Below are 21,279 nucleotides of genomic sequence, written 5' to 3'. Positions count from 1 at the left end.
AAGCAGTAAAAGTGCCCTGAGCCTATTGTCGTAATCTAAGTGGCTAAAGGCATCACCTGCTGGGAGCTGAAGAGTAGAGCTGTAGTTACTATGGGACTCTGGCCTCATCACCTACATCACTTTTAAACAAAAACGTCAGCCGTACAACCTTTTGATTGTAACGAGTCAATACGAGAGTATTATCTGCAGTGTTTAATAAATTAATAACAGTTACTGGCATAAAATGAAAAATGACTGTTTATATTTCCCCTGGAATTATATACTTTTGTATATTTTTGTTTTTCCATGCCCTGTTCCTTTTGACTGTTGAAACCAGTCCTGGCCTTGTAACTTTCAAATGACTATAGGAGTCACGGGCCTGTTTCCGACAACAGAAGCTCATAATCACGTTTGTAAAAACCTGAATGTTTTCTGCAATATCCCAAAAGCTTTTCTTTTAAATGCTTTGAGAAAGCATTTCCTGTCTGTCTCCATAATTAATCCTCATGTAACTGTGGCAGAACTGTTTCCTTGAATATTTTAATTGTATGCTGAACAAAGTACACTTTCACTTTCAGAACAGAACGTGGGTCTCTGTATTCTCCGCGTTATAAATCAGACTGTACCATTTTTCTATTCCTATTTCCCTGCTGTAGTGAGTTATAGGGTTCAATGACAAAAGAACTGCTTAAGGGGGCATATTTAAAGTCGGTCTGTTTAGTTGAGGCTGGCAATTGGCTAAGAATCTAGGCTACAGTGCTGTTTTGAAGGCTTTCTTTCAATAGACTGGCTGCACAAACATGTGAATGCGCTGAGACTAAGCAGTTTCAGTGATTACATCATACCCTGGCCGTTGAACAGGGCACCGCTGGTATTGTGTGCGTGGAGCTGCACGCGGCTGGCTTCAGCGACCTCAACACAATCTGCCTGCAGAGATGGAAATCCCACGGGGACCACAACTCGGCATTTCAACTGCTGAAGCAATTTCTCTCCTCCCCCTGATCTGCACGAGCAGTGGGGGCTGCTGGTGCACAATGGCCGCCGTGTGTCTCCAGGTGGGGCCGCTGGTGCAATATAGCGGCTATGTGTCTCCTAGGTGGGGCTGTTGGTGCAGAATGATCACTGTGTGTCTCCCAGGTGGGCCTCTAGTGCAGAATGATCACTGTGTGTCTCCCAGGTGGGCCTCTAGTGCAGAATGATCACTGTGTGTCTCCCAGGTGGGGCTGCTGGTGCAGAATGATCACTGTGTGTCTCCCAGGTGGGGCTGCTGGTGCAGAATGGCCTCTGTGTGTCTCCCAGGTGGGGCTGTTGGTGCAGAATGGCCTCTGTGTGTCTTCCAGGTGGGCCTCTGGTGCAGAATGATCACTGTGTGTCTCCCAGGTGGGGCTGCTGGTGCAGAATGATCACTGTGTGTCTCCCAGGTGGGGCTGCTGGTGCAGAATGGCCGCTGTGTGTCTCCCAGGTGGGGCTGCTGGTGCAGAATGGCCGCTGTGTGTCTCCCAGGTGGGGACGCTGGTGCAAAATGATCACTGTGTGTCTCCCAGGTGGGGCTGTTGGTGCAGAATGGCCTCTGTGTGTCTCCCAGGTGGGGCTGCTGGTGCAGAATGATCACTGTGTGTCTCCCAGGTGGGGCTGTTGGTGCAGAATGGCCTCTGTGTGTCTCCCAGGTGGGGCTGCTGGTGCAGAATGATCACTGTGTGTCTCCCAGGTGGGGCTGCTGGTGCAGAATGGCCTCTGTGTGTCTCCCAAGTGGGGACGCTGGTGCAGAATGATCACCCTGTGTCTTTAGGTGGGGATTATACTTTGGCAGATAAGGTATTTTCAAACCCTTCGGGATGAAAGTGGCTGTAGTCCACCAACTGGAAAAGGATGCCTGTACTGTATATGCGTTTCTGGATAATCATTTACATTTAGCTGTGAGGCACAGATAAAGCCATTTTTTGTGCACTTTGGAGCACATCCTCCCAGACCTGTGTAATCGGGTGACAGTGGTCACTAAAAGAGCAAGAAAGAGGAAGGAAATGTACAGCAGGTGGAAGCAGAAGTGCAGATGCAGCTTGAGAAGCCTCAGGCTCTGTGTGAGAGATACCACAGCCTGTGTCTGATAAAGAGGTGGAATATTTCAGCAGTGAGCAACACGGCCTGATTCTAATGTATTTGTACAAACATACTCAATGTGTACTCATGTTCATTCTCATCTGCTCTGGTCATGGAAACAACAGGAAAATGACAGTCTAGCCAGTTAGGCTCTACACTGTACAAATAGATACACACATACATATTGAAAAACCTGTAGTCCATTTTGTGTACAGAGGAGAGTTTGGAAGCCGGAGCTGTCACAGAGAGGAAACGGGGACATCGGAGTGAGATGTAAAGTGTCCAGCTGTCCGACAACATCCGACTCCTGGGCTTCTGCTGAAGGTCAAAGCAGCTTTCGTTACAGATCCAGCCCCCGTTATTCTTTATCCTTCAATATAAACAAAATTATTGTGTTGAATGAAATGAAACCCATTTCGAAGAGTTAAAGAGTTTTTGCTGGACAAGCAGACGTTCAGAACAGGTAAGCCAGTGCAGCTGGCCTGTTAGAGCTCTCTGAGCAGTATGCATCTTATGGGCAAACTGTATGTCGAGTTTCAGAAGATGAATCCGCCTGGCGCTCGCTGCCTGATGGGATTGGCTTCTGTTCCCCTCAGCCTGTACTGGAGAGAGCCGCTAGAAAATGGATGGTTGAGTGAAATATTAATTCTCAAACAGCAGGCAGGAGGTATTTAATGTGGCGTGTGTGTGTCAGGACAGACGTGTAAAAAGCACATGACTGAGCAGGAGGCACTTCTGTACACAAAGGGTGGTGGGGGTGGGGAACAAGCTGCCCGGCCATGTGGTGGAAACTGAAAACCCGCTTTCTTCCAGAAAAATCGCCGGATTAGATCCTCGGGTCTCTGCACTTCTAGCAACCAGACGAGTTACACGGCTCACACTGTATCCTGCCTTATGTTCTCATAAACTTAAGAATGTGATTCATTTACCATAAAAAACTACCAATTTGAGAGACACCTGTGTGACGTTATGCCTTTTATGTACATTGTAACTCTAATAAATTAAGGTTAACAACAAAATAGTTACAAAAATTCTGTTGGAATAGGGAACAGAAATAAAAATTAGACGCCGATTATAAATACTGTATTAATATCGCACGCACGGTCGCGGACTGGCGTCGCAGGTCTGCCCATCTCGAGACACGCCGCGTGGCCATTGGCTCCTGCAGGTGCCGTCCTCGCCGCAGCGGTTTCCGCTTCCGGTCGACCTGGGGAAAATGTGAAATTGCTTGGGGTCGGTGTTAGATTCCTCCTTGTTGCGCGCAAGGATTTTGAGGTTTTTTTTTGTTTTTGTTGTTGTTTCTTCTGAGACACACTCGCAGAAATAAGCGCGTTCTGACCGGTGAAGGTTTACCAGAATGGTACCGTTTAGAATAAGTAATGCGAATCTGACAGAGCTCTGGATGTAAACATTACAGTTACAGCACACCGAGACACCCCTAGTCGTTACCATCCAGGTGTCTGTGGCGAATCTGGGGGTCGTGAGAGAGACACAAGATGGAAAAGGAGGAGTCGGACAGGTTAATAGAGAAGGCAAAGCAGTGTTTGCGCTCCGGGAAAAGAGAGAAAGCTCTACAGTTGTTGCAGGAGGCCCAGAAAGTATATCCCAGCACTAGAGCGAGAGGTAATTCGCTGCAGCAGCGCCATTCTGCATGGTTCAGTTCTTGTTTCAATGCATCTTGTAGCGTTCGTATGGTCGCTTACCTAAGGGCATGCTTGTTCTTGCAGTATTAAACGGGAGAGGCGCATGGTTGAAAACGAGGACTTTTAAGAACTGGGTCCTTGCACGATCGATGGTAACAGTTAAGCCATCCCGAGGAGATAACTATTCAGCTGTAGCTCTGTGAAGGACGGTTCGCACATTCTGATAGTGCCGGGCTACAAATAGCATACTGGAGAAGTACGGGGCTGTCAGCGATACCGCGAACTGATCATGCTGACTTGTGAGCTGCCTTTTAATGTCTCCGTGTTAGTAGAAATGTAATGCGCCTCCGTTATCAATCCCTCTAACACGCATTGCGAGTGTGCAGTTTTATTTCAAAGAAAAGACGAGTGATAATAATGTGAAGACTTCCTTGCAGAGCGGTCTGCAGCCGCTGGTGTCCGCTGAGACCTCTTGCCAGCCCAGTAGCCCAGGCCAGAGGCAGGAGTGTCGGAGGGGTCGGGCTTTGTCTGGAACAGAGAACGGGGGTCGGCTGCCATCAGCGCTTTCTGTTGGCCGCCGTGTGTGTCTGCTAAAGACGCGCTCTAGAATCAGCTCTGCTGTTTAACTAAAAGCGGGACTGAGCAACAGTTTTACTTATTGCGGTTTTTTTTAAGTAAGCGTTCCTCAGTTCGAGGCGTCAGCTGGGCTCGTACTACGTGACCCTCAGCGTGTTGTAGCGCAGGAGAAGGAGTTCTGCACGCTGGCCTGAAGTCGCGATCCTGCGCCGGAGTGACGAGTCTGCCCCTGAGCCTGAGGCTCGATCTGCGTGGAAATACTAGTTTCCTTTTTTTGTAGCCGCAGGCCTTTCAAACACAGCGATGAATGAACTTGCCTCTCTGAGGTCTTTTATGTACTTTGGCGTCATGAGGGCGTCCGTGTGCCCAAGTCACGCGGCGCGGCTGTGCACCCCTGAGTGTGTCGGCGGCGCTTCCCGTGGGGACAGACTGAGCTCAGGAGGGAGCCACACGCCACTCCTGAGCAAGCCCCCTGCATCATGGCTCTGTCCCGAAGCTTGCTCTTGGCTGTTGTCCATTGAGCCCAGTACGAGCAGAGCACCGAGACCGGAAGGTCCTCCTGCTGGTTTTAAACACCGCGGAGAGGAACTCGCACCCAGTTCTTTAACGCCAGGAAGGTCTGTTCTTTCCCACTGGCGGCGACTGGCTGCTGGTCTCTCCCCATGGAGGGGTCAGCAGTGATAGATGGGTGTTCTGCCTTCAGCGGAGATGTAAAAATATTGTTTTTCTCCTTTGAAATCTGTCATTAATTTTACAGGTGACACAGTTTGAAGGTTATTTTTGGGTGAAAGGGCTCTAGTTTTGCAGTTTTTTTTTTATTCTTATCTCTTGTACAAATACATTTTTAGTAGTGCTACTTAACCAAAAACCTTTGGTTTTTAGTTGCAGATGATCTGCAGGCTTTTCGGTAAATTAAATTGTAGCTTATTGCTGGTATTAACTCAGTACCTAACGTGAACATCACCGTTTAGGTTACTTTTTAAGCAGGTTTTACAGGCACATTGTTAAATAATCTGAGGACAGTGCAGTGTTTGCAGAATATAGAGAATTTCTTTACAAAGGAGAAATTTTTAGGGACAACAAGATATTGATTGTCATTGTTATCCCTCCCAAACTTCAGTTTACTACTTCCATTTTAACTCAGTGACAGTGGAACATCTCCACATTTAAAAAATATAAAAGAACATCTGACTAGTGATGTTCAGTCAGTTGGTTTAGGGAAGGAAGGCAGTGTTCAGCCTGTTCTGCTGGGGTGAATGTGATGTTCATCAGTAAATGAATCAGGTGTTCTGGATGGGCAGGTTAGTTGAGTCCCAATGCACATGTGATTTCCCATGTGATGAAGGAAGCCTTTTATAGCCCTGCATGTGCTGTAGAACTGTATGACTCAGCTTATAGACAGTTGTATTTTTAGGAGATGAATTAGGTTAGGAGTCTTTATTGTAGCGGCAGATCTGTATTAATCTTTTATTTCTTTTTGCTCGCACCTCTCTCTATAGACTGTCCAACTGCATTAATTATATTTTGTCTCCAAGACATGCCTTTCACTTAATAAAATAGAATATTATTAGCCGGTAGGGTAAAATGAAAATCATAAAGAAATATGTCCATTATCAGAGAGCTGATTATTCCTCTTAAGGGTCCTGTAGAGCACTCCCTGGGCAGTGTGTGTACATCCTGTGAGAGTGCAGAATTAGCTACCCAGCCTGTTCTTGGTTTCTTTCAAGAAACAGCTGGATGGTGTCCTCCAGTCAGGACAGGAGTCCCTTGGTTACACAGAGGTGGGATTTTTGTAGTGTGGAACAAGCTACCCAGCCTGTTGCTGATGCCAGTCAGTTAGCTGCTGCCTGGAGACTCGACGGGCTGAACAGCCTCGTCTCATCTGTAACCTTTTTCATGGCCTCCGGATAGGATCTCGCCCATTGCTGCTGCACACATACATACTGGGACACCAGTTACCCAAGACAGTGTGTCACTGGGAAATGGGAGAACATGGGTGCACCTGCTGTCACCCATGTGGACAGAATCGAACCCAGGACCGAAGGGCAGTGAAGAAGCAGTACTACCTTAAAACCACTAGCCTACTGGGTATTATAATATGTCACCAGGTCCCAATGATTGGTTGTTTTTCCTGTATTTCAGTTCAGTTGTAAAAATACTCTTAAAAGTCTGTAATTCATGGGGTTCGTTTCTGTCCTGCAGCAGAACGCAGGCAGCGTGGCGGTGCCTGTGTCCAGGCCAAGAGGGCAGCGCACGTTGTGCGCTGAGGTCAGGTGTGGCTCACTCCAGGAAACCCTGCGCCCCTGCTGGCCCGGGCAGTGCCAAGCTGTGTATGTTAAAGCCCGCAGTCCTCTCTTCCGGTGTCTTTGTGCGGATGTAGTGTGTGAGCTTGCCGCAGACGCTGTTACGTGAACGCTGGCGTCACAGTGACGCTCCTCGAGACTCCTGGCAGGACATGAAAGCCAGGAAGCTGACCACGGGCTCCGGCCGCCGCAGCGACGCGTGGTGAGAACCAGGAAATGACTCTGCACCGCAGACAGCGGTGGTGGCTGGGGCCTGCGGCGGGCTGGTCTTGCTGGGCACACTGTGGGAGCTGCTCGCTGGCAGCGATTCCTCACAGATTTTATGAGTTATTTTGCACAGGCCAGCATCACCTTATGAACATTTCACACAGTGCTTTATATATTGAGGGAGAGATGCATGAAGTTAAACTGACGCCAAATGTGTTTTTCAGCTTTATTTGACCATTTGATCGATCTGTCCCTTTTTATTGAATAGATTATACCGTGCAGGATGAGCTGTGACTGAGGCCAAGGCAAAGAATTGTCCCTTGATATATTGTGTAGTTTGATAACTATTGGTGGTCAAAAATGCACTTTTTTTTCTGGCACAGTCCTGCCACCTTCCAGTTTGAGTCAATGATACCGATTGCCATAGAATGGCAATCTAGTGGGCATAACGGGTATAATTAGTCTTTTGAATGACTATTTTAGTCAAGTAATTTACAGTTGGTTAAAATGTGTCCTGCACCATGAAAACGGTATGGATTGTTGTGGGCTGCGTCGAGGCGCATCGCCACACAGAGAGCATGTGCACATCTGGCACAGAGGTTCTGTGTTCCAGCTGTTGAAATAGTAGGGTTGTGAGAGTCTGCAGGCGCGAAGCCCTTACTTGTGCCTTCAAGCCTGACATAAGGGCCTGATTTTGTCAGTCTCCCATAAAGTGATGCCCCGCTTTCATGATGTTTGATGGCTAATTGCAGGGGGTGTCTCTAGGAACCTTTCTGAACTGGAACAACAAGAAGTTGGCAAGTTAAGCTCGCAGCATGGAATGCTTCGTTGTTTTCAACATTTACGTGGCATTACTTTCTAGGGGACCCTTGTACAGTTAATCCACACCACAGAACACAATAACTGCACAAAGGGCCAGGCAGAAAATGAATACATGTAAATCTAAGCCCTGTGGTAAAAGATGTTTTTCCTTTTTTTTCTGTATCAACTCCAGGAAACTTGCAGGCCAACAGGAACTCCTGTCATGTGAATTTCCAGCCTGGCTGGTTTTTCTGTTGGTCTGTGATGCTGAGAATGATGTGTCACGATAAGGAGTCCTTCCAGGAAGAACAGTTTCAGACAGAAAGCTGGCAGAGCAGAAGTCAGGGGCAGCCGTGCTGCTCCAGAAGCTTCCTTGCCTAGTGTGTCTGCAGTGAGCTTTGGGCAGTATTAACAGGTGACCATGTCCCCCCAACAGCGAGGAGTCACTGAGCACCTTCGCGAGGATTCTGTCTCGGTCAGAAGTGAGATAATAAGGATTCTGTCTAACTAAGAATTGAAATTAATAAATGAGTGAAATTGGTGCCCGTCGTAAGGTACATGGGCTGAGGGGTGGTCTTCACTGTGGGTGACGCAGTCGCGGTGCTGTACGGGCGCTGAGCTTTCGGGGTGACGCAGGGGCGCTGAGCGGTGCTCTGAAAACTTTGAGGTTTTAAAGATGGGAGTGTTTTCCACCCAGCTGAGCCGCCGTGGCAGTGATCATTCGCTTATCACTGGGACGCAGGGAGTGGGAGAGTGGGTGGCTGGCCGTGGTGGTTTTGTGAAGACCGCAGGCACTGTGTGACTAATCCTCCTCTCTCTTTTTAGCCTTAATTGACGCCATAGTGAGGAATGGGAGTGCGGCAGGGGAGGGGGGCCGCGTGCCTGAGTTCCACAGCCGGCGGCCGAGCCACGAGGACGATGCTCTTTCAGGAAGAGAGGCGGAGGCCAAGAGCTACACCGAGGAGCAGCGGCAGGGTGTCCTGAGGTACAGCGCTGCTCACAGGCGCCCTCTGCTGTTGTCTTTTCTCTTGCCTCCACATTGCAACTTCCAGATCACAACGGGATTTGGGATTCCAAGACAGGGAAACTCTGTTTCCAGAAATGTAGAACCATCAGATAATACAGGGTAGGGTAGTGTAATGTAGCAAAATACTTCAGATTTGTGATTATTTTACTTTGCTTCTACAGAACAAAATATCTTTTTACTGTCGGGTTTTTGCTGAAATCACTTCTAGCCACTTGAACACAGCACCTCAAGGCTTTATTAGTCTGGAATTGGACCTGCGTCCCAGGGTTGCAGTAAGGAACTGTAATTTGAATCACTAGGCTGAAAAAAGAAAAGAAAATGTACAATTAATAAGAGTGACAGCGATGCATGTTTTTTCGTTAGACGGCTAAACTAAAGAACCAGCAGGATTTCATTATGCCCTAGTCATCATTTACAGTTTTCAAAAGTGTTTAGTGGCAGTTCTGTGTTTGTCACCGGGGTTTCTAGTGTCCTCTGAAAGAAAGGCTGCTAAACTTGTTGAGCTGAGTGGGACGAATTTTCGACTTATGTGTTGCCAGAAGGACGAACTGAGTGGGCTCAGTTTTCTACTTGCATCATTCTCGGCAGTCACTTGACTGAAATGTGGGATTTTTGCATAGAAGGCTGTGTAACTTTCTGTACACCCTGTGCTCAAACTTTAAAAGTTTAAAAGAACTTTTTTTACAGGATAAAGAAATGCAAGGACTTCTATGAGATTTTGGGTGTGACTAAAGATGCCAGCGATGAGGATCTGAAGAAAGCCTACAGGAAACTGGCCCTCAAATTCCATCCAGACAAAAACTGTGCCCCTGGAGCTACTGACGCTTTTAAAGGTATTCAGTGCCAGTGATATCATTGTTCCTGAACTGTTCTGGGAGTAACATGGACTAGATAGTGCTTTTGGCCCTGCCCCTTTATTCTTTCATACGTAACACATTCATGTTGTATGTCAAAAGCATTTACCATTGCAATCACATGAATCAGTAGTGAGAACAGAGTTGCCTCTTGGGGACTGGAGTGTGATGGACATGGTGGGAAGGAAATGAATAATTGGGAGGACTCTTGTGAGACCTAGAGTGATCCAAAGCATTTGCAGTGCTTGTTAAGGCTTCCCAGCGACAGGTACTGTACATCATTATCCGTTAGTAGCGAGCACATCTTCAAGTGCGCACCCGTTTTTCTCTGCTTGGCTGCGGGTCGGGCTGTCGTCGCCTCTTGCATTGCGAGCGCGCCGGGGGAAGGTGACGTGCGTCTCCTGTTGTGCCCTCAGCCATAGGGAACGCCTACGCCGTGCTGAGCAGCCCCGAGAAGCGAAAGCAGTACGACCAGTACGGAGAAGAGCCGCCCATGGAGAGCACCGCCCACCCCGCCCATCCCGCCCACCACCGACACCACCGCAACTTCTACAGGGACTTCGAGGCCGACATCTCCCCAGAAGAGCTCTTCAACGTCTTCTTCGGGGGGCGGTTCCCCACAGGTGATCCTGCACCTCTTTATCCCACCCCTCTCACAGGTGTTTCCGGTCTCCTGTGAGCTTTTCCCTCCTGTGCATGTGGAATAGGGGCTTCGTTCAGTAAGGAGAGAGAGCGCGGCATCTGTGAAGCGGATCACTGACGCATAGCATGGCCACTTTGATTAGTCCAGTTCACTAAACACAATATAAATGAACAAGTAACAGGTTTATTCCATGCTGAAAAGAGTAGAAAGTGACGCAGCTACCCACCTGAACTGCGGTATAGATGAGACTGTGATGAAAGCGATTAAAGTAGTTGTGCCTTCATGTTCCTCTAAACCCTTTAGACTTCATCGTTTTCACCGCAATCAAACTCTCCGTTACTCTCAGATCTCTAAGAGGCTGTTTAGTTATGCTGGCTTAATGTGATCTTTGCCACTAATTGACAACACTGGTGAAATCTGAACAGTTTAGGCCCTCCTTAACCAGAGGTGAAGATCACTGCATTGGATGGACAGATCTCCAGTTGCCTATGCAGTGCCAGTAGCTGGTTAAGCCTCTGCTTTTTTCTTCTTTAACTTCAATTTCTAAAAGTTCTGCGAGTCGCTTACAGTCACTCATATTTTCTTGGCCTCGTCCCATTTCTTAGGAACCGACCAGCTCAGCTTGTCGCAATACCCTCCACACCGGCTCGGGCCAGATGTAGACTGCTCTAGATCACATGCTCACATGCCCTAAAGATGCCCTGTCATCATCCGCTTGCATTTCACACTGTCAGCTCACAGCGGAAACAGCACAGTCAAGTGTCTGGCGGACGAATGTTGCAGCTCTTACTAACAGCTCTGCAAGCTCACAGGGGCTGTCTGATGAAACCATGGGCAGCTCAGACCTGACCGCACCCCCATTGCGCCCTGTCACCCAGGGTAGCTGCAGCGCCTGTCTGTGGGCTGTAGGGTATGGCCAGCGCTCTTAGTGGAGGCTGTTATGGTCTATATGTTATGTTATTGGTGGGCAGGGTCTGCAGGTTTTCACTCCAGCTCAGCTTTCAGCCTAAATTAAATCATTATTGTCTTGACGGGACCAATTCAACAGCTTCTCCCAGCCCTTCAGGTGCTGCTGCTCTGCAGAGATCCAGAACACCTGCAGACAGACTGGTCCACCAGGCCACCACTGCTCCCCTCTGTCTTTGGCACTCTGGAGCCCAGGGCAGGGTTCTTAAGGACTTGGAGAGGTTAATGGCTGAACTGCAGTAGTTGTTCTTCAGATGTCTCTGTAGGTGCTCTAATCTCAGTAATCCTCAGTAACAGCAGAACTGTGATTAATGTTATAATTAGAAAATAGTTATGGTGAGTTTATTGGTGCAAAACATAAAATTGACAATTGAAAAAAGTATAAAGAACATTATGACTTGGATGATTATTTAATAAGTGGCTTAAGAAGACGCAAATATTGGCTTCTCGATACCAATATTAGGACTAAATGAGGACTGAAATGCAGGTTAGAAAAATACTCAAAAACCTCAGGCCCTAGTGATGACTGGGGTGTTAATTTTGGCAGAGGTCATGGATCCTACAATCTTAAGATCTTAAGAGATGTCTGTTAATTATTGGAAAATTCCAAAATATAAGAAATCAGGAAAAAAAATGGGGTTAAAGAAAATTGTTTTTTTTGCAAAGCCTCCAAGGTCTGTTGTCATGGAGCAGTGAAGTGTGGGAAATGAGGGAAAGAGGTGTCAGGTACAGAGAGGAAATGGATACCCAAAAGGAGCCATTTCACTCTGGGATGATGTTTCGTACAAAAGAAACACGAAATCCTATGAACATGTTGAGAGATGTTTTGCAAAAAAAAAGTACAGTGCAAGGCCTGAAATGGACTGTGGATTAGAAGGCAAAAGTACAGAAATTGTTTATGTGCTGTAAAGACTGAAGATCAGATGCATCGTCTGACAGAGGTTCAGTGGCTCACTGAGCCTAGATTCAGTGATGGGTTTCTGCACCGCTAATATTTCACTCCACATCCTAGACAACCGTGCTATGAAAAGCTATCTGGAAGGACCACTGAAAATCAGTGATCCCTACATCGAATCATCCCCAGAAAGCTCCACTCGAAGTAAATGATCATTTTGCACTTTTAACACTTATCAGTAGTCAGAATATGTTCTCTTGTTCAGTGGTATTTAAATGCCTGTGTATTCGTGTAGCGGAATCCAGATCACAGGCGTACGTTTCAGTGTGGATGATTTCCCTGCGACTAGTCCGTGACTCTTACTAAGAATACCTGAGCCGGGCTCGAAGCCCCCGTGTGGACACGGCATTGTCCTGCCGGCAGCCTGGTCCACAGCCCCTGCCAGGCACCAGAAGCCCTGCTTCATCCACGGGGTACTGTACGAGCACGTCCGGTATACCTCTCGGAGAACTGGGAGCCGCTGGAGAGGCACTGCGCGTACAGCCCCCTGCTGGGTTAGGCTGTTCGCAGGAAATGTGCGTTTTTGTGCTGCCTTGCCAGTAATGCTTGAGACTAGCGTGTCAAGCCTTTCAGGGGGTTTCAGTGTAAAATATGAATGATAGTTTTTTTTTTCTCTTAACTGTACAGAATGTGTTTTCCAGGCAACATTCACATGTACACCAACAGAGGGGCGACGTACACCCACTATTACCAGCCCCGGCGCCGCCGCATGAACGAGAGGAGGGAGGAGGAGGTGGAGCACCAGAGCCAGGTAGCGGTTCCTGCAGCGGACGGGGGGGCGTGGCGCCATGAGCGGCTCCTCTCGCACGGCTGCGGGGGAGCCGGGACGGGGGGCCTCGCCGGAGTGTGGTAATCGTGCAGGCGTCTGCATGGCTCCCGCGCTCGGCGCCGCGGTTGAGGCAGGATCGCTGAAGGGCTGCACCAGTGGGTCTGTTGCCCTAGTAAGAGAGGTGACGGGAGCTCCTTGGATGAAAGAGCTCTGACGGGCAGCCTCACTGTCCTTGTCTGTGCGACTGGCACCTAGCGCTTGGGGCTGTTCAAAGCCCTGCTGGGTAACCTCAGTATTGGCTCGTGTGTTTGAAAAGGCCGGTGGCAAACCCTGGGTCCTGTAGCCAGTGCAGAGGGGAGGCCTGTGCTCTACACAGCTGGGTCCCGAAGGGCTGTGTGCGAGACCAGCTGTCTGTGGCGCTTCCAGGCCGGGGTGCAACAGGGTGTTTATAATCCGGGCTCTTCTTTGTCCTAGAACACATTCACGGCGTTTCTTCAGCTCCTGCCCGTGCTTGTGCTCATACTGATCTCTGTGGTGACCCAGCTGATGGCCTCCAATCCCCCCTACAGCTTGTTCTACAAACCGTAAGTCATTTGCACAGGAATGTCTCGAGTTGCTCTGTCGCTCTCTGGAGGTTTTTTTTTTTATCAGGTATTTGAGTTAGACTCAGAGTGTCCTTGTAAAATGACTGTAATGAACAAACTTTATTCCTGTGTTGCATTTGATGACGTTGTACAGTTTCGGAGTTCGAATCAGTATTGTCAAAATAATGACAGCAGCTCATTATCCATGACAAGACTCTGCAGGGTCCCTGCCTCCATGTTGATTCCTCATAAGGATGGAGTCTCTTCCCTCAGTGTAGTGTGGACGTGTGTGCATTACTACATCCACACAAATGGAAAGCAATCTGAACTCCGGTGGACTGCTGACTCAGCATCCCGTTGTATAGGATGCCAGGGTAAAGTAAATCTGCACAGCTAGATCTTGATACTGCAGTCGCTTTTGCAGAGTGATGTTTTGACTTGTACGGTTTTGTGCAGACGGCGACCAGCTTCTCGTGTAACGTTAATCAGTAGAAATTTGAACTTTTCCCTGCAAAGCTGTACAGTATGAAGTACACCTCCAATATCTATTTTAAAAGAGCACTTTCAGGAGGAGTTCTCAAAAATAATAATTCTGGAAACAAAAAAAGGAATGAAACAGACATGACTGGAATATTAATCCGGGTTCGCAACATTGGGAGAACACGTGAGAAAGTTTCTTTCTATGTCTTTTAGCAGCAGTTATGTCAAGCTGTCGTTTTTGGCTGCATCCTGTGGTGGGGGGTGAAAAGAGGAAGAGAGCTCTCTGTGTGATAAGACAGAAATGCTGCTTTATCATCACGAAATTAGACCAAAATCTAACTGTGAGCTGCAGGAAGTTCAAGTTCACGTTTATTCGTCCTGATCCATTCCGGTTTCGGCTCTTTCTATGCCTTTCAATGAGTTTGCCGCTGGCTAAGGGGCCACGAGCACAATCCAGCACCCAGGACTCTTCATGTCCAGATCTTCTCTCTGGCCTTTGAAACCAAGAGCCAGAATCACTTCCCCGTGCTGAAATGACTCTTCCTAACGCTGCTGTCACGAGAGTGTGGAGCTCCGTGCAGCACCGGTCTCCAGTTTCAAATGTTGCAGAGCCCAGAGAGTAAGAGGGCGCAGTAGCATGTGCTCTGCCCACCTGTTTGACCCCGACAGGTGCAGTCAGTCTCTGTGAATGCTCTCAACGCGGCATATTAAGGCACGCTGCTCTGCAAGTATCTCTGCACACCAAAATACTTGCAAACTTGTGCAAACCACACAGGTGTCCAAACACACAGTCTTGCTGGAAGAGTTTTTTTTTTTTACAAAAACCTTTTGCCTTCTCAGGCAAGACCTGAGTGTTTCAGTGAGGAGTTAAGCTGTTAAGATAAATTAAGCTGACCCAGCAACCACACAAAACATGACGCTGCAGAAATAATCCATAATCACATGGAGATGACACATTCTGTCCTGTCTGTCCGTTCTTGTACAAATGTGCCATCCTGGTCTTCCTGTCCGCACAGACAGTAGAGTAACTGTTGAAGTGACCAGATTAACCTTATGCTGCAAAGTTCTGCTGATTTGGCACCTTCAGAATTGTTCCTTTTTCATCGGCCACATGGGACTCTCATTAAGATTAGCATTTCCTGCCCTAACAACATTGAAGACGTGACCTTTGGTTGTCTTGTGAAATGCACACTCTGCAGAAAGAAGTGGCATGAGAGATATTCTTTCACCTATAAGTTTTAAATTTAAAATGCATAACCAGTGGGGAAAAAAATGCATTTGTGAGCAAGACCTTTGGCTGAAAATGCTGAACCATGTATCTCTAGGACAGGGGTCGACAAACTTTTTAGAGCAAGGGCCACTAAAAAAATTTTACTAACCTTGCTGGGCCACCTGAGTGAAATCCTCTATCTAGCCGATAAACTCAGCGACTGGAATAGCACACACTGCTGAATAAACTCGCCGCCCGTGAAGGGTTGGCCAGCTGCTGCTAGGAGCTGTGATACTCGATAACTAGCACTGGGAAGCTGCAACATTTTCTTCAAATTTTCTCTTGAACAGTTTTTGCTGCCCCTGAAGCAACTTTTTCAACTGTTTTAATTTTTCCCTCCGTCCGTCTCCTGTGTATTCTGAAAACGTAGCCTGACGTTTTGTCTCGTAACACCTTTTTATGTTGTATTCTTTAACCACGGCGATTGTTTCCTGACAGATAAGACGCATTACCTTTTCTTTCCAAGGGACACACAAGTACTCTTCTGACCATTTTTCGTTGAATTTTCGACTCTACTGCATCGATCTTTCTTTTTTGTCAACGTGGCAGGAATAACTTAGTTAGCCTCTCTTTTAGAGCCGTTTGAAATCATGGCCCGCTTTCACTAGACGTCATTTGCGTGACTGAGCCAATCTCGGTAGGCAACAAAAATCCAAATGAATTTACGGTAGGAATCAGTTTGGCACAGGCGTGTGTAACCTGGGCTAATGCTGACGTCTGATGGGCTAAAAGTAAAATGCATCGTGCAATAGGTGTTGTTCTGCAATTGACCATTAGTGCTGAGGGAGAGCAGCAGAGCTAACAAGTAGAGGCCACTGGCCACTGCAATATCTGATGCAAAAAGTAACCCTCGAGATTCGAACAGTAGGGAGCTGCGGGCCACTCAGAAAAGTTCAGCAGGCCGGATTTGGCCCGCGGGCCGTAGTTTGCTGACCCCGATCTAGGACTATAAAAATCTCTTGAAAGATTAGGACAGATCTTTGAATTTCCCATTCTGTATGGGCAGCAGGCAGAAAGGCAATCAAAACGAGCTTTTCGAGAGTAAACGGTTTAGTGATAAATCGGTTTTCTGATCCTGTGTGCTGGGCGGCGAGTGCAGGTGAGCTGTAGCTGTGTGGTGTTGCCCGCAGGTCCTTGGGGCTCGTGGTGTCGAGGGAGACGCAGCACCTGGGGGTGCCCTATTATGTGGACAAGAGCTTTGAGAAAGAGTACAAGGGCGCCGCGCTCCGAGAGCTGGAGAAGTCCATCGAGAGCGACTACATCGACTACCTGCAGACCAGTTGCTGGAAGGAGAAGCAGCAGAGTAAGGCATTTTCCTCAAACTGTTCCCCCCTGAGCAAGTGTTAGGGCCATAAAAGATGGACCTCCCTTTGAAACGTTTCCTGCCTCTCTTTCGAAACTGGGATCCTGCCCTGGGAAAAGGGCTTGCTCCAAGCCTCCAGCTCCTGTCCCACTGGTTCTTTTCAAGGCCTGAGGGAGGTGATGAGACCCACATGCTGATGTGCCAGAGAGCCAGGCTTAAGATGGCGCTGGTGGAGAAATCCATGACTCCTGTTGTTTTATGTGCAGTGCAAGGAGCGATGATCGTTCAAGCTGCAGTCTTGCTGTCTAGACTGCACATGCCATTTCATCTCATTTACACAACCCTATCTGGTTCGAGGGGGTTGCCTGGGTTCTTTAGGGTCTGTTGAATCCAGATGACTTCAAGATACAGTCACATTACTGGTCTTCCTTAGGCAGGTTAGTCGGATGAGTTTTTCCCCTGTGCTGTGGGGGGACAGTAGGCAGGACCAGGGACAGTTCAGCCTACATGTTGGACCTCAGACTGCAAGAATTGAAAGCAGTGCAAAGTACCAAACATATGAAGCTCACCACAATTTCTTCTGCTTCCGATTACTAAAATTAAAATGACATTTTTATAAGAAAAATGATAAGACCACATTGCTGATAATTTCTGTTTGCATTTTAGGCAGACTTCATTAGCTGATCTCTTAACAGTAGCATTCCCATCTTGTAACCTGATCTCGTCTCAGAGGCTGGGTGGGTTGGGTCAGTACAGTACAAGGAAGGCCAGGCTGCAGTTGCAAGTGGCCCTCTGAACCCACATTTTCAACCAGTGTCACTGCATGGTGACCAAGTACTCTTATTGAAGAGAAGTTAGCAGATGTTGAAGTGAGGTCCTGACTATTTGATGGCCCCATCGTATGCTCGCACAATCTGACTACTTCACGTTCTCCCCTCATCAATTCAGTTGGTAAAGCAATTTCCCCTCCTGCACCTGGTCTGCTAAGCAGTGCTGTGGCTATAACACCTTCTCCTGAAGTAGTTCCCCCTCCATATACAACCCCTAGAGATCCTTAGGAATGAAAAGTGCTACATATATGCACTGAATCGCTGTTCGCTCTCTTCCAGAATCGGACTTGGCCAATTTGGGCCAGCTGTACCGGGATGAGCGCCTGAAGCAGAAGGCCGAGTCCATGAAGCTGGAGAACTGCGACAAACTGTACCGGCTGGCGGGGAGGCAGCGCGGGGAGTGAGCAGGGACACAGCTGCTTCTCCCCTTCAGCGCCGGGGCGTGGATGTGACTGATCTCCTACTGTCAGTTTGTAAATACCTTAGATCGCACACGAGCCAGCTGCGGTGTGGTTCCAGCAGTCCTGGGTTCAGTGTCTCACGAGGCAGTTCGGTCAGTGAGAGGGCTCTCGGCTCTCTTTCCTTTGGAATGTGCAGTAGGTCTGTGGTTTGTGTGGAGGACAACTTTGGCACCATAAGAAGATGCTTTTTTGTTTTGTTTTGGGAAATACTATTTTTATTTCCTTATATTAAGGAACAGGACTACTATGGGCTATTATGAGTTAAGGTTTTATTGTTTTTTTTTCTCTCCTGTTACCTGCAGCCCCACGTTTTCGAGTGGAGTGTTTTAAATGCTGTGAATGGCTGTGCTCTGGCAGCTGGTTAGTGAGAGGAGGAGCAATAAGAGTGCGGGTTGGACGGGGCGCAGCACTCGGACGAACCATCACTAAGGTGTGCCAAGCACCGGACAAGCAATTATGGGCTCTGGACTTTTGAAAAGAATAAGGTGCAACACCCTGGGTGTACCAAATAACTGTTTAAAAGCTAAATTGAAACAGATTATTTAAAATCCTTAAAGGGGAACTGCAAGGCTATTTTTGTACTTCAGGGTTACAAAGAATCGGCACTGGTGATGCATTTCAACCACCATGAAAGTACAATGTACACAGTAACTTGTAAAACCTCCAATTTACCTCACAAAATAGATGCAATAGATTCCAGGTCTGCGCAGCACCATGTTCTGCGATTCAGAATGAGGCAACAAAACTTCCTGTGAGGTGAAGCGGCCCCATTACATTGTATAGAAGGCTTGTGAAGACGTCTTTTAATCCAATAGAAATATCTCTCTCGACTTTGAGATGGTTTTGCCGACACATGCGTAGCTCTGCATGCAGATCACGTTGGAACATTTCTGTGGTGAAATATCTGCTGCACAACCTGTACTTATTCGCTCGTATATCTCAGTATATCACTCATCACAGAGACTAGTGAGCAGGAAGGGCCGCTTCACATCACAGTTCTCATGAACTCTCGCTCTCGCCCATGGAGAGACCACAGGTTTGCAACAACATGGCGACAATACAGTACTTTCACAACGTTAACGATTTTGTGCTTAATTTGGAATTTGTTAAATTTTGCAATGCCATTAATTTATTTTGTTACCGAGATTTAATAACCAGTCTTGAGAAATTGGGACTGCAGTTCTCCTTTAACATGTTTGTATTAATGCTGAAATGGATTGTGTTATTGTGAATATAAATGTCAGCACTTCCATTAAAATGGAATAAATTAGTAATTTGCTGCTCAGAACTTAGAGAGATGTCTGATCTCTACTGAAAGGTAGACAGCAACAGGACACGGGCCAAGTACGTTTATCAGATCTGCGCTTTCAGTCCTCTTAGGTTATTAGCAAACAGATGTGCACAAATCCTACTGTAGCTTTGAATGCAAAGACTTTGGAATTGTGGTAATGCAGTAATTTAAGTGAAAAACCAGGAGGAAAGGAGCAAAAAGATAGTCTCTTTAATTATTAAATTCCAGATAACAGGATTTTCTATTACAGGCAAATCTATAACTGCCTCTGCACGATTTAGCTGTATCTTCTTTATCTTAGTTTTATCTGTGTTCTGTGTTAGTCCCCTTAAAATGCCCACAGCCAACGTCCATTACAGGTACAAGTTGCTGTGTCCCCTGCAGATGCACATTCAGCAGGGCACATGGCACCTCTGACACCCTCAGTGTCACTCAGAGAGCGATGTGTTTGTTTCATGTTTGTCCAACAGGGCACATAACACCTCCTAAGGAAACATGTCAGAGCAATGAGGATCAAAGATCAATCTCAAACTGAGATATTAGCCCTTATTTGCTCTATGGCCATGATTAAACTGCCCTTCCTGTGTCCTCTCACTGCGACTCCTGTGCCAGAAAGACAGCGGGAGCCAAGGTTACCTTGAAATTGGCTTCGCACTTTTTCCCGAGCATTCAGTCATCGACAAATTTATTTCTACATCTTTCCACGTCTGAACAGATTGGCGCCTTCTGTGCTTCCTCTGAATTCGGCACCAAGATTCCTCCCCCTTCAGCCGTTTTCCTCCTCGACCTGCCCTTTGTCTCAAATTCCTGCTTGGTTCCTGGCTTTCTGAGAAGATGGTGGTGTGACTTGTTAGAACCAGGGTGAAGGAAACAGTCTAAGCCTTACAGAAACACCCGCAGTCTTAGAAAGGACTGATTGCAATCTAGGCCTTGTTACTTTCCACTGGATTCATACACTTCCTGCAGACTGTAAAGGCGAAGCCTGCTCATACAATACTAAGGGTCAGCCGCTGTCCTCTAAGATTGGAACATTGTCCAATCAAAAGTTCATCCTACTGTTCCCATGAAACTACCCAGTGAGTTGCTCTGTGCTTTACTTTTTAATAACATTTTAACTACAAGACAAGGTTCATGACATAAGTCTGCAGAGAACATCTCCAACCCAGCCTACAGAGTCTGCGTGCTGGGGTACCCGTGTGCTGATCCAGAAGCAGTCCCGCCAGCTGTCCTTTCAGCAGCTGAACGGCCTGTGTCCTCCGTCCCGGGCTCTTATACCGAGGGTCTCTCGATTCAACCAGCACCTGCTCGTCATTTTTTTTTCCCCACATGTGTAAAGTCGGGTGTTAGCTGAGTACTTGCAGTGTGAATGAGATCAGATGTGAAGATACCTGATCAGGCTCTGGTTGAGCCAGAATCCTGGATTGACAGGATTCCCAGGATGAGCTTGAGGAAGCCAGACTGGGGGGTTCTGCTTCATCATTTCAGGACTGTGAACACTAGAGGGGGCTGGAGTGTTGGTTCTGTTTTTCTTTAAGTTATGTGCAAGGTGCTTTTAATTATAATTAATTATATTTGTTTGGTATCATCGGCGGAAAATTAGACAAATGCTTCAAACAAACTGAGTAAGCCAGAACTATAAAAATAATATAACATGTCTGAAGAGTAAAAAGGACATTTTAAAAAGTGTTTTTTTTTATTTTCCCTACAGTGCATGCTTCTCACCATATTAAGCATTACTTAGTATTTATTATTAGCTTAAACTATTTTCTTTAGGTAACCTAAATACAAGTAATTAAAAAAAACATGCAGAGGTTTTCAGTTCCATCTTGAAAACAGTGACAAAATTAGTTGTCTTACCTAAATATGGACTGTTAAAAAATTGTAATCCTGTTTGCTGTGTCTCCATCCTACAGTACGTGTGTTTGTATAATTCCCAGCAAGTATCTCTACAGCTTCAATATTACCTGTCTCCACCACCTCTTTCACCCTGGTATTGATTTTATTTGCTTGGAAGTCCAATGATCACTTAATGAATAGCTTCCTGTAGCCCCTCCTAAACTGTGTGCTGGTTTAATAAAACAATATCTTGCAGTGTAATCCATGTGTCCTGAAGTTGTGAATTTCAAGAAGCATCGATCACGGCGTTGGTGTCCCACAAGAGGAGTCCTGTCAAAAATGTTGTCTGCAGAAATCTGGATCTTCTGATGAGCCTCAACATGGTGAGGTTGTCGAGAGCCGTG

General features: G+C 47.1%; 1 protein-coding gene across 2 annotated transcripts; it reads left to right on the top strand.

The window, feature by feature from the left end:
* Positions 1 to 3,277: 3,277 nt before the first annotated feature.
* dnajc18 (DnaJ heat shock protein family (Hsp40) member C18) lies at positions 3,278 to 21,136 on the top strand. Of its 2 annotated transcripts, none has more exons than XM_088933351.1 (8): positions 3,278 to 3,699; positions 8,432 to 8,591; positions 9,321 to 9,466; positions 9,904 to 10,110; positions 12,693 to 12,802; positions 13,295 to 13,404; positions 16,285 to 16,457; positions 17,567 to 21,136. In XM_088933351.1, the coding sequence occupies exons 1-8, from the start codon at positions 3,573 to 3,575 to the stop codon at positions 17,689 to 17,691; spliced, it is 1,158 nt and encodes a 385-aa protein (XP_088789477.1). In that variant the 5' UTR covers positions 3,278 to 3,572; the 3' UTR covers positions 17,692 to 21,136. The 2 variants fall into 2 exon arrangements, with proteins under 2 accessions (XP_088789477.1, XP_088789478.1); XM_088933352.1 differs by lacking the exon at positions 3,278 to 3,699 and adding an exon at positions 7,947 to 8,088.
* The last annotated feature ends 143 nt before the right edge of the window (positions 21,137 to 21,279 follow it).

This window comes from Atractosteus spatula, chromosome 14, assembly GCF_055471065.1.
Source record: "Atractosteus spatula isolate fAtrSpa1 chromosome 14, fAtrSpa1.hap1, whole genome shotgun sequence".
In the NCBI taxonomy this organism is placed as follows: Eukaryota; Metazoa; Chordata; class Actinopteri; order Semionotiformes; family Lepisosteidae; genus Atractosteus; species Atractosteus spatula.
Note: the sequence above shows the minus strand (reverse complement) of the source record. Positions and strands in the feature narration are given on the sequence as shown.

Excerpts from the sequence above, each read along its gene's own strand:
- dnajc18 (XM_088933351.1), top strand. The coding sequence starts at position 3,573 with ATGGAAAAGGAGGAGTCGGACAGGTTAATAGAGAAGGCAAAGCAGTGT. Across the intron at positions 8,592-9,320 it reads CAGCGGCAGGGTGTCCTGAG|GATAAAGAAATGCAAGGACT; the intron begins GTACAGCGCTGC and ends CTTTTTTTACAG. Across the intron at positions 12,803-13,294 it reads AGGTGGAGCACCAGAGCCAG|AACACATTCACGGCGTTTCT; the intron begins GTAGCGGTTCCT and ends TCTTTGTCCTAG.